The sequence below is a fragment of the Coturnix japonica genome, chromosome 2, assembly GCF_054131305.1.
Source record: "Coturnix japonica strain WE chromosome 2, WE-NBRP24, whole genome shotgun sequence".
Taxonomy (NCBI): Eukaryota; Metazoa; Chordata; class Aves; order Galliformes; family Phasianidae; genus Coturnix; species Coturnix japonica.
Window position 1 is genome coordinate 86,577,546 of NC_140664.1, and position 12,357 is coordinate 86,589,902.

Genomic DNA, 12,357 nt, shown 5'->3' on the forward strand with positions numbered 1-12,357 from the left:
AGGGAGTTGTCATCCTTATTTCTTGTTTTGCAGTCCATTATGTACACATTTGCCACTGTTTCATTTCTTTTCCTTTCCTCAGAAAGAGGAAACAGGTTTACCTCTTGGCTTCGCGCACTTCTCAAATTCTTCATCTGTGAGCACTCTTGTCAGCCCAGAATCTAGCCCCAGAGCTGACTTTTGATTGTAAGTGGCACTTGTGAAATGAGCCTGCCCTTCTCTTTCACCTTCTGTCAGGAGCCTTAAGATATAACAGCAACACTTCAAGTTATATAGCATTATGAATTGACTGGCACACATCTTTAGTATGCTAGCTAAATGGGCTGTAAATCCTTCTATAGCAGTGAAGTTGCCATTTAACTTTCTATTGTGAGGTATCTTTGCTGATTGAAGAAGCCAGGTGAAATTTCAGGTTTAAGATGATAATATTTCAAAAAAGAATAAAGAATAAATCTGAAGTAGTGCCTTTTCATATGGTGAGTCTACTGTTCTGCCAAGCATGTTTCAATACTAGACTGGTATATACCAGATTATAAAGCACAAAAAAAGAAAATAGGCAGCAATTCCTGGTTTTCACTAATAATTTAAGCCAATTTGGGGGATGAAAACCTGTACTGCTGGTGTATCGTGCTTGAGAAATGTATTATTTTCACTTGTTATTTGTCTTTAGTGAGGTGTTTGTGCTAGGTGCTGTTTAGCAAGAAATCTACTGTCTTGAGCAGTTCCTTGTGGCACTTCTGTTTCTAAATTCATCTTTGCATATACATAAACCATGGGGATCACTCAGTGTCATGCATGACCAAGATGTTTTTAAAGTCAAAACTACAGGGCTGTTAAATATGACTTTGGGTTTGTCAATTTATGGACTATAGTGCAGAGCCCATTAGTTTCAGCTACCTATGGAGACCAGCAAAGTAGTTAGATGCCAAGGACTATAACTGCATCAACTGAGTTGAACCCTTTCCTGGTATTCAGTACAATTTCACTACAAATATGGATTTACTTTTAATAAAATGAGAGAATGTGATCATCTGTTCTGGGGCATTGGGGAACACCTCAGTAAGTGATTTTATATATTTTTTTCTTCTCTTCACTCAAAGTTCCTTAGTAATATGTGAGCTTTGGAAACTTATTAGAGTACTTTTACTTTCCAGACTCTGTTGTTCTTAAAGATCTTCATATTCAGCTTTTTATTCTTTTTTTTTACTTTCACCCTTTCTTTGCACCATTTTCGGGAAGTGAGTGATTTGTATCTCACCCACATAACAAACAGTTCATCGGCTTCAGCCACTGTATATGTGGGCAGTTTCAGCTGAAGCAGGGAAGCCTGCAAGGAATACTTGTTTATGACTTGCTTCCTCCTTAGAATAAGTTAGGAAGAGTAATTGTGTACAGTCATTCTCTTTTTCAGAGGTTCATACCACAACCACAGCCTGTTTCAAATAGACCGTATTGATCATTCCTGATGGTCTGCAGCAACACAGTAACTGTTCCAGTAATTCACTGGGTACGGTCATTTAGCACACTGCCTTGGCTCATTAATACTGAGCAAGGTGAGCTACAAAGCAACTTCTGCTATGTCTTAGCCATCGTTTTAGAAAATGTATTGTAATACCATTTGGAGGAAGTTGCCTTGTTTTGGTTCAGGCATTTGATATTTATATTTATGGAATACAGAACAAATGGCTGAGGATCAAGAAAGGCTTTGCAGTTTCTGGCCTGTATTAGCCCTCCGTGCCCTGCAGCAATTGTGCTGTAGGGCGGCAGGCACTAGTCTCTTTGGCAAGGAAGAAGGCAGAAGCAATAAAGCCTTTCTTTGAGAATTTAGCTGAGATAACCCATGCAGGAGGAAAGAGCAAGGCATAGAGGTAGGAAGTGTGTGGGAATCATAGTTGTTTGTGCCTTCTGTGTTCCATGAAGGACCATGCTACAGGAGCACCTTTTTGCAGGACCTTGAAGCTGCCACCGGCCCAGAAGGTTTGCCATGCATGGCTTGCAGTTCAGCCACCCTTGTGCATGCCATGCAGCTGCTCTGAGCACACACTTCTACTCTGAAGAGCAGTAGAGGAGGCTTATGCAGCATCACTGTTTACCGTTTCCTTGCTGCACATGTGGTACCAAACTTTTCATCCCTCACCATGACTCTGAGGCACTGTGGTGTTGAAAGAAAGGTCTCCCACAGGCAGGAGACAACTCCCTTGGTTGGTGATAAATTAAGATAATCATGTACTAAAAGACAGCAGCAAGAATGGCAGGCAAAGGCGATAATTTGTCACCTGTTTTTAGAAGTGTTTTGTCATTACTGGGCAGAGTGGCAAAGCCACATTAAATATTAATTTCTGTGCAATTATGATTCCTTGTGCTTTAAGTGTACCAGTACAGCTCTACTTATATCAGCTGATTTTATCTAAGTTTTTTGCAGTTGATGGGATTATGCAACTGTGAATATTTGAGTTTTTAAAAAAGTTATATTCCCTTGTGCACACAAAACATATTGTGTAGATATATTATGTATAACATATATCAATATACTTGATACACAAGTATATTGTTCCTGAAATAGCATCATAAATGCACTTTGCAAACATTGTGCAGTTGTATAATGCATCCATGACACATGCAAATGGGAATTGGGGTTGGGGTGAAGATCTGAACTGTAAACTGAACATCACAAGTCAATCATAAGGGGACTTATTAAGGTAGAAGGCCCAAATGTGGTGTGAAGTTGGATTTGACCTGTAAGGCAGGTTTTTTCACTTGTTTTCCAAAAAAATTATGACAGTGCAAATGAATAAAATCCATGAGTTAAAATAAGAAGCAGGTTTTAATGTATTTTTTTATGAGCAGGTGAAAGGACACTTCTGGCATAATGGTGATTTTATATGGAGAAGAAGAATTGAGTCACGTACAGTGAAATCAACCTATTGGTTTAAAGGCAGAAATATATTAAAAATAAATTCAAAGCCTTGTAACAACATCTTCTAAAGGAATTTTTTTCTTTAAAGGGCATTTTTCCTCTTGTTTTTGTGATGTCGTTGTGCCACTTCTCTTAAACGGTGGTAATGTCTCTCTACTGCAATAAGTTTTTTATCTGAGCAACTTTCTCATATTAAACAGTTATAGAATCATAGAATGGCCTGAGTTGAAAAGGACCACAATGAACATATAGTTTCAACCCCCCTGCTATGTGCAGGGTCTCCAACCACCAGACCAGGCTGCCCAGAGCCACATCCAGCCTGGCCTTGAATGCCTCCAGGATGGGGCATTCACAGCCTCCTTGGGCAACCTGTTCCAGTGCATCACCAAGCCGTCAGTAGAAATCCTCCTACTAATCTCCAACCAAGATCTCTCCTGTCTCAGTTTAAAACCATTCCCCCTTGTCCTATCACTGTCTGCCTTCATAAACAGCCATTTCCCTTTCTGTTTATGTGCCCCTTCAAGAATGGAAGGCCATGATGAGATGGTCCCACTACCTTTCCATTTTGGAGTCTGTTCCGCTTCAGTGTAGGAAAAAAAAAAAAATACAAAAAAAAAAAAAAAAAAAAAAAACCAACAAAAAAAACAGTACTTCTGATTCTCAGTGGTAATAATCTATCAAAACCTGGATGCAGATGACTAAGATACTGTTGCTGGTATTGGATAAGGCTTCGCTGTCCTTTAGGTTGTGCACAGACTTCTAAAATTACCCTCAAAAACATAGTTATGTCCTGAAAATGAAAGAATCTGTGTCTTTCCCAGTGTAAGCATTGTTTTTGCTTTGAGTCACAACTGATTAAATCATCCAGGAAAATTAACAGTTTCATATCTAAACAAGGAGTTAGTTTGCCCTGTCTTATCTTTGCATGTCTAGTAGATATCTAATGTTACATTACGTATTATCTGTGTAATCGCAGTAAGTTCTAACTCAAGGTATTTAAAAGTCTGTCATGTGCTGTATCATGAAATCTGTGCATCTCAGAGGTTTTGAGATTGTGCTGAAGATTCAAGGATTGGTTTTAGCAAGGGTATTAAGGCTGAGATTTTTCTAAATCCCTTTATCTGCACAAAGTAGGGCAAAGCAAAATGCGCATTTACTACATATGTGGATAAGAATCACATATTTAAAATATCATTAAAAATGTATTACAGAAATTAATTTTGTTTTTTCAAAAGTGAGAATGGCTCTTGAATTTTCCTCTTTTAATATGTTTCACGCCTATGTGGAAGTTTTGTGTATTTCAGGAGAAAAATAAATCACTGTTCTCCTGGAATAAAGTTTGTTATCAATAAGCATGGCTTTTTATGTAATATCAGCTGTCCAGGCTTTATTGCTGTCTATTTTGGTATCGCTCTAGAATTATTTTCATGGCATAGCTATGTGGTTGGTGGGAAAAGTCAGGTATGTCAGAAGTGGTTCTACCAAACGGATCAGAATCTGAACCTAAAAGTGAGTGGCTGCCTGGAAGTTGCCTGCACTGTGAGGTTAAAAGTTGTATGGCTGGGATGATGTGCACCACAGTCGTGCTTCAGTACTTGTTGAGGGATTGAATGCTTATGTCATTGAATGATTTAGGTTCCCATAGGGGTGCTTCATGGTGATTTATGAAAAGAAAAATTGCAAAGAACTGATCAGATCTCTTCCTTTGCAAGTTCTAGTTTTAACTCTGAATGAATGTTTTTATTCAGTGTGTTTCTGTTCCTAACCAAAGGAATACATGCAGTTGAAGGTTTTTGTTTTGTCATCTAGCCATTATGTAGGAAATTTGGTGAAATTTGGTTCCTCTGTAAAGAATCAGGTGGTATGCTAAAGTGAAGAGCACCTGCTTACCTACACGGTGTTACGGCTTCAGCTAAGACAATTCTCAGTATTTCACCGATCCTTGCTGACAATCTGTTTTGTATTTTCCAACAGTGGGATGGAGTAGGACCTCTCCCAGACTGTGCAGAACCACCCAAAGGAATCCAGATGCTGTGGCACCCTTCAATAGTCAAACCCTACCTCACACTTCTTTCTGAGTGCTCAAATCCAGACACGCTGGAGGGGGCAGCAGGGGCACTGCAGAACTTGGCTGCTGGGAGTTGGAAGGTAAGAATATTGACCTGGTGTGCCTGTCTTTTCCATTGAGAACTCCTTATAGATGACATCAAAATGGTACTGCAAGTATGTCTAAACCCTTCTTCTAGTGGAGTACCTCTCTATTTTTACAGAACTATCTGTATTAAGATTTCCAATAGTATTGTAAGTCTTCTAAATTGGTAATCATGAAAAAAGTTGTCGTACAGCAGTGAAAATCACATTGCTCAAATATTAAAAACTTATGTTGAAAACTAATATTCAAATGACAATAAGCAGCATCTTGATGAATCTGTGGGGATGCAGCCATGGAAATAATATAGTCCAAATATCTTCAGTGACATTAAAATTAAATCATTTTGTGTTGTCACTGCAGAAACTGGCTTATATTTTGTCTCAGGGAAACTAGACAAGGGTGTAACAAAGTATAAACGAAGTAATACCAACACAAGTAATCTCGCCATCTTTTAAAACAGAAAAGTAAGAAATGAATAAAATATATCACTGATGATTAAATGTGTACAATGAGCAGGGAACTGCTCATTCAATATGCTGTATCCCGGATTCAATATGCCAATCCCAGATTGGAACTGCAGTCAAAAGATCAAGTTTTCCATTTCCAGTTATTTACAGCATATTGAGGAGAAAAAAAAAGTAAAATAATTTATTAGATTTTGAGAATATTCCCGGGGTCTGTTTTACTTTTGTAGAATTTCTTCATTCCTTTTCTGGCAGTGAACTGATCTGATTGGGTGAAGATGCTGACTACCTAGTCCTGTTGAGCAGAAGTAATATATTGATTTTACCTGCTGTGGGAATGGGTGACTTTTTTTTCCATAAAATTTTATTGAATGTTAAGTTAGCACATTCAGCAGGTTCTAAGAGATGTGATTTTTGGTGGTGGTCCACCAAACTTTTTTGTAAGTTTGTCTATTTCTTTCAGTGACATAATGGAGTGGGCAAAAAAGTCTCTGTGCAGTGATTTTTGTCCTGTGAAGTGCTAAGGAAACTTTGCCTGAAAATCAGTGTGGTTATTATTCTTGTATCATAGACCACATCAGATGATTTCATAACCCTGGCATAGAAACACAATAAATGTATTTTATCCATCTGGGGATGGGTGTATCCTCGGTCCAAATGAGAGAGGAATGTATGTGTATTTGCCAGGACTTACGGGAGTGCAAAAATCCAAGCACTGCACTCTCCCATTTCTAATAAATCTGTATCTGTCATCCCGTAGTTGGCAGATATATGCAGTGGACTAGAGGCGAAAAAAAAGCTCCACAGAGCTCTTTGGCAAGTGACATGTTAGAAAAACTGATTTGAACTTTAATACCGTCCATGCTGATACCATGGGAAAAGCTTGGTTATTCTCTTGTTGCTCTATTTTTCTAAAGATTTGCCAATTCCATTACAAGTGATGTGCAGACATAAAATGAATATCCTTAATTTCACACGTCATGCCAGCCATTTTTGTGAGGGGTGTAATCCTCTTTGGGGATTACATAAGCATTGATGTTTCCACCTTTTGACCTCTCTTTTCCACTGCTACAATCTTCTGGGTATAAAATGACTGAAGTAAAAGATAGCAGGCTCTTAAAATAAGAAGTTATTCCTAAGGGAGATTTTCATTTTTTTGAGTTCTTGCAAGAAATTGTAATTGTATAATGAATAGGAAATTATTTTGTTTTAATCATTCAAGAAGTACTTTATCATAAAGCAAAAAGAGGAGAAGAGCAAGCCTTGTTAAAATAGGTAATGCTTCAGTTAATAACAGCAATTCCAATGGTATTTTTTCTTTTTCTAAGCAGCATTATTATAATGCTAGAAGAATACTAGAGTATATGAAGTAGCTGGTACACCAGGCATGCTTAAATACTTCCAAAGATAGTTTCATCTGTAAAAATATATATATAATGTGTGTGTGTATGTATAATGGAAAATATATATATAATTAATATATATGTATTATATATTGTGTAATATAGATGAGCATGTTTCATATACATGTATGACTTTTCTGGCTGTTCTGCTCTTTCGGTTCCTCTGGTAAAAACTTAACAAAATCTTCAGTAACAAAGAGGTAACACTTCAAACACAGGCAATGCTTAACTAATGCGATTATGAGGGAAAGTGGGAAGATAAAGAGAGGCCTAGAATAATTTAAAAAATAGAATAAAATTGCCTGAGAAATTTCAGCCACTGGAATTAACAGACGATGTGTCTAATTCCGCTGGACTACTACTGAAAATTTCAAATGCAAAAGGAAAGCAGCATAGATTTAAGGATTAATATTGATTTTTTTTAATTCTTTTGCATGTGTTTTGGTTCTGAACAGTAGATTGACAGTATGCAGAAAGAGGGATTCATTTCAGAATAGATCCTGTGAGTATGAAAGTTCCTTCATCTCACTATAGATCATAATATTGGTGGATTTCTATTGAGGGGACTTGTCACTTTCCAGAACATTCTCTCACATGGATTCAAATTCACGTTATTTTCCCTATACCCTAAACTTTCTGCAGGCAGAAGGAACAACACACACACACACACACACAAAAAAAGAAAGCCATTAGTTTTAGTTTTGCTTTCTTTAATTTCTAGTTAGATGTATTTTTTTCCAAAAATAGATTAATTATACTTCCTATTAAGTATAACTTAAAACAGATGTTATGTACATCAGGCTGCTTATGAAAAGGAAATAAAAACTGAAGCAAGTGTTTCTCATCAAACTTTATTGTAGTTTTTCGTGAGTAAATCAGGTTTGAGGCATGCCTTTGGATGCAGTGAAGACTCTGCTTACCTCCATTTTGATTGGGAGCTCTGCTAGCTTGTCAAGTTTGTGGAGAATGCTTAAATAGGAATAGGAGCATTACTGACTGTCTGCTCTGTCAAGAAGGCACTTGTCTGCTCATTAAGAATTCTTTTCAACCTCGTATTATTACTTTAATACCTTGGATATCAGAAATTATGAGGTACAACATTGCAAGAGCTGTCTTGTAAAAGAAATCTCTGTAGTTATTTTATATATATATAAAATATATTATATATATATATATAATATAGCCTGGTATCAGTTCTTTTCCTGGGATGGTGGGAATAGATGTGGCAGGTTCTCTCTAGTTTTTACCTTGGTCAATAGGATATCGACACATTAAATCTAATAAACATTTTAAAAGTTTAAGTAGTTTAATACTTAACCTTGGCTTCTTGACATTGTCCTTCCTGAACAAAGTTTCCCTCACTGAAAGAAGGGAGATATTGAGATATCTGTGTATTTCTGTGTTTATCTGTATGTATCTGACAGCTAAATTTAGGCTGTTGTCAATTTATCTGCCAGACACATTTCTTTTGCAGTGAACTTGTCTTCTACGATGTTATCTTCTCTGCATGCAGTTAAAAACAACATTGTCACCAGGAACATAATGTCCTTAGTTTTGCCAAACTCTTTAAAAAAAACAAAAACAGAAAACAAAAAACTCCTTCAGTCATTCATATGACTGTTTTGTTTTAAAATGCCACCACAATTTATATAGGTAATGCCTATCTTTAAAAAAAAAAAACAACAAAAAAAAAAAACTAGGAAACAAGGTCTATACTGTATATGTTGGTAGCATAAGGTCCTACATTAGAATAGGTAACACACCTACTCTGAGCCTTGGTCGGTCCCTGCCATGTGTTTGGCCTTCATTCTCAGTTGCTTTTCAGAGTTTTCAAACTTCCTGTGTTGGCATTAGTGGCAGGTGGTAGATGCTATACACCTGAATGTCTGTTAGTCTCTTGCACTCAGTAAAACCAGGAACAAGGGATGCTCTGTGTAAATCTTGCAAGACCGTAAGGCCAGAGATTTCCTCATCTAGTTCCTTCTACCTCCTTTCCTTTCCGGGCCCTGTTTTGCCATACACAGCAGGGAACAGCAATGTTTTTTGGGCAGACGATGGAATGTACCTGCCTTTGATCATCGGCAGGTACAATACCCATGTGAATAGGGATCCTGGGTCAATGGTCTGATCCCTTGAGACTGCTAGATGAGATATCAGTCTTCGTTGCTTAGGCAGGCAACTACATTTATTTTCTTAATTCCGTCCTGAAGATATCTGAAGTCTCATGGGAGCAAGAGCTCTAATAAGTTATTAGATAGAGGAACTTCAGCCATAAATGGGACTGATGCAGTCAGAAGGTCACTACAGCTACTTCAAAGAGTAAAAAGGAGTTTGGAGCACCTTGCCTTCCAAACTCTTGTGGATAGTGAATAATTATTGTCTAAAGTAGCAGACATTTAGGTTATCAATCTTTTCTTATCACGCCAAGCCATATTGTGAGTTCCCTGCCAGGCTTTTCTGATGACTCTAGTTATTTGCATGTTATTCCTGTAGAGTTTTGTCAGGCTATTTGAGGAGGATGTTTTCTAAATTCCAATGAAAAAACTTCAGTTTCGTTTCTTCAAAATATTTCTATTAAGATTTCTTTTATGGTAGAGAGGAAAATACCACTCCTTGTAATTCATTAGCAAATCCACAGAGGCATCCTTTTGGAAGAATCAGTGTGCTAATCTAACAGGCATTCTTAACCTAGATGGAACCTCACACACATATGAGGCTGCAGCAGTTAGCACAGAGAAACATGTTAGCTCTGCAGAGAGGAGGGTGGTATTCAAAGGTCTAGATGATACTGAGGAAACCTTCTAAAAACAGTTGTATCACAGACATCATGTGCTGATCAGCATGGGGATAAGTCAGGTGAGTAGGAGCACACTACAGTAATATGAGTACAGTAAATTACTGTACTACATGAGATGCACCACTTTTGTTTCAAAGCCTTTCTTTTATAATGATAGGCTTGGACAGTTTTTCCAGTGCTTAAGAAAAGTTGTTATAATGGCTCTCAGATCATTTGAATACAAATTACACACTCATACTGCACAATCAAGGATGACAAGGTGCAAGGGCAGTTTCTTCTGAATGCTTAAGTTATCTTCTGTTCGCAGCATTTTAATATTTATTTTGTTTATTTTCAAGTCTTTATCTACCTTATATTTCCTTTCTCTTAGAGCTTGCCTAAGGTCATGGAGCAAGAGGAAATTAACAGGTTAATTACTGTCTAGTAAACTTTGCATCTCTCTGATCTTCCTGGTTCTATTGGTAGTTTAGCTTGCTCTGTCATGCTTGCTGCCCTGAATTGGCTTTCTTGTTTTAGTTTCTATCTCCACTTTACATTTGGTGTCTCTGTAGAGTCATAGCATCATAGTGCTGAATTGCATCAGTATAATGCAAATTCTAGTTGAAGCTGAAGTATTATGATTAAAATATTCTAGAGATATTTGGGTAACACTGATTTCTATGGTAGGGAGGTGAATGCATGTAAAATATAAAGTCTATTCAATTGCTAGTATTCCTTGGGTGGTTTTCTGTTTGTTTTGTTAATTTTTCATTCTGTGGTGGACATTTTTTCCCTTCTAGTTTGTTCTCCTGCATTGGTGATCCATTGGAGAATATAGAAAACGCATATAAATATGCGTTGCTTAAAGGACTTAATTTGTTAAATACTTGCATTGTTTTCTTAAAAAGATAAGTTAGTTTCATCCAGATGAATTACTCTTTTGTTGAGTTTCAGCCTAATGTACTTAATCTCTACAGACATGTGGCTCTGGAAGGGGTCTTCTATACTAACAGTGGAAAATATTAGAAAAATAAATAATTTACCAGATTACTGTATTTTCTTCTCAATTTCCATGGCAAAACTACTAATAGAAGTGGACATAGAGATGCACTAGATGTCTTCAAAGTGCTGTGTAGTAGTTATGTCCTCTGAATTCAATTATCTGCAAAGACTATTCATGCATGGATTGTGGCTCCCGTGTTTGTCTCTGATAATTTAGCTGCAATCTGATGCAACAATAATGATCTTTGCTTGTTTGTTTTCTTATTCAGTTTGAAATGCACATTCTTCCCATAGGAGTCATTTCTCTGCACAGATTGAACCGTTACTTGACCATTGTCACTGCCACTGATTTGTGGAGCAACAAGATGATTAAGTATATTGGCAGAGGGCCTCATTCACCAACAGGCAACAAACACTTTGTCTCTTTTCTTATGATTTTTCATCTCTTTCTTTTCTACTTCACTGAGCTCATATTAGCAATTGACCTGCAAAGTAAAAATGCAGGAATGTTTCTTGATGGCTTTAGGCAAACGAAAGAATGATGAGTATATGCAAGAGTGAATCAATTTTTCCATTCTCTGAGAGAATAAAATAGCAATTTTGAGGCATCTCAATTTGAGTGTTCCTGAAATACATAGAGCACAGCATAATTGCTTGCAGAGACTTGTCCTAATTGGCAGTTTTAGGAAAGAGACACAGACAGTTCTTAGCACTTGCAGAATGGAAAGTTCTCCAGAGATTGTTGAAACAATTAATAGGCATTTCTGTCTTTCTGCCTAAGGTGCTTGACTTGAAACACAGCTGAAATGGTAGCGATGCACAATGAGGAGCCTCTGAACCTTTCCAAAGCTGATGACATTCTCACCACTCTTTTCCAGTTTCAGGAGGGAGCTGGGGGGAGTGCAGGGGGAGAGGAGTGGTTTTGTGCATACTTTTCCCTCTCTCACCCATTGTTTTATTTATGTGTGCATATGACCATCTGAAAAACATTATATCTGGATCTCTCCCCATATGAGAACTCTGAAGCTGTATTATTGACTGTTATCAAAGTAATTAGTATATTACAGATACTGAAGACTTGCATGTCATTTATTCAGAAGGGGGGGAGGGAGGTTCTTTTTTTCATGGTTGAGTTATTTGACTTTTTCTCCTATCTTGTCTTTTGTTCTCTCCAGAGTTTAAAAAAAAAACATATTTCTTAATGCATTTTGTAACTCAGCTTGCTTCTTTTAGCCTTTTGCAATATATGACAAAAATGCTACGACCGAGAAATCTGCTGTAATACTGGGTTTTGAAAAGCTTGCACTTTGTTTTTCTTTGACAGCTAAAATGAAAAATTCAAAGGAAAACTGTTCTTGGAGATTTTATTATGAAGGGTTTATTATACAGTGAATAATCAATAAAATCATTTTAGATACTGTCTGGTATGGAGTAAATAAAAAAAAAAAATCCACCCACAAACAAACCACTCCTACTGATTCCCTGTATAATCCATATTGAAAGCTCTACACCTGGGATGTATTTCTACTATGGGCCGCAGCATCTCTCTGCTGGCTTGAGCTCCTCAACCCAATAGGCTCACTGCATTATCAAAACAGTCTCACTGTGAACTTGAACTTGCATGCTGGAAGTCCCATGTAATC

At 37.2% G+C, this 12,357-nt stretch overlaps 1 protein-coding gene across 25 annotated transcripts in view; it reads left to right on the plus strand.

Moving 5' to 3' along the window:
• The window catches only part of CTNND2 (catenin delta 2), a 587,225-nt gene that overhangs the window by 507,496 nt on the left and 67,372 nt on the right, over positions 1-12,357 (plus strand). For all 25 annotated transcript variants that reach the window (XM_085537861.1, XM_085537872.1, XM_085537859.1 and 22 more), the window contains one exon: positions 4,892-5,065. In XM_085537861.1, the coding sequence (XP_085393987.1) occupies positions 4,892-5,065 (174 nt within the window). The remainder of the gene's footprint in view (positions 1-4,891; positions 5,066-12,357) is intronic.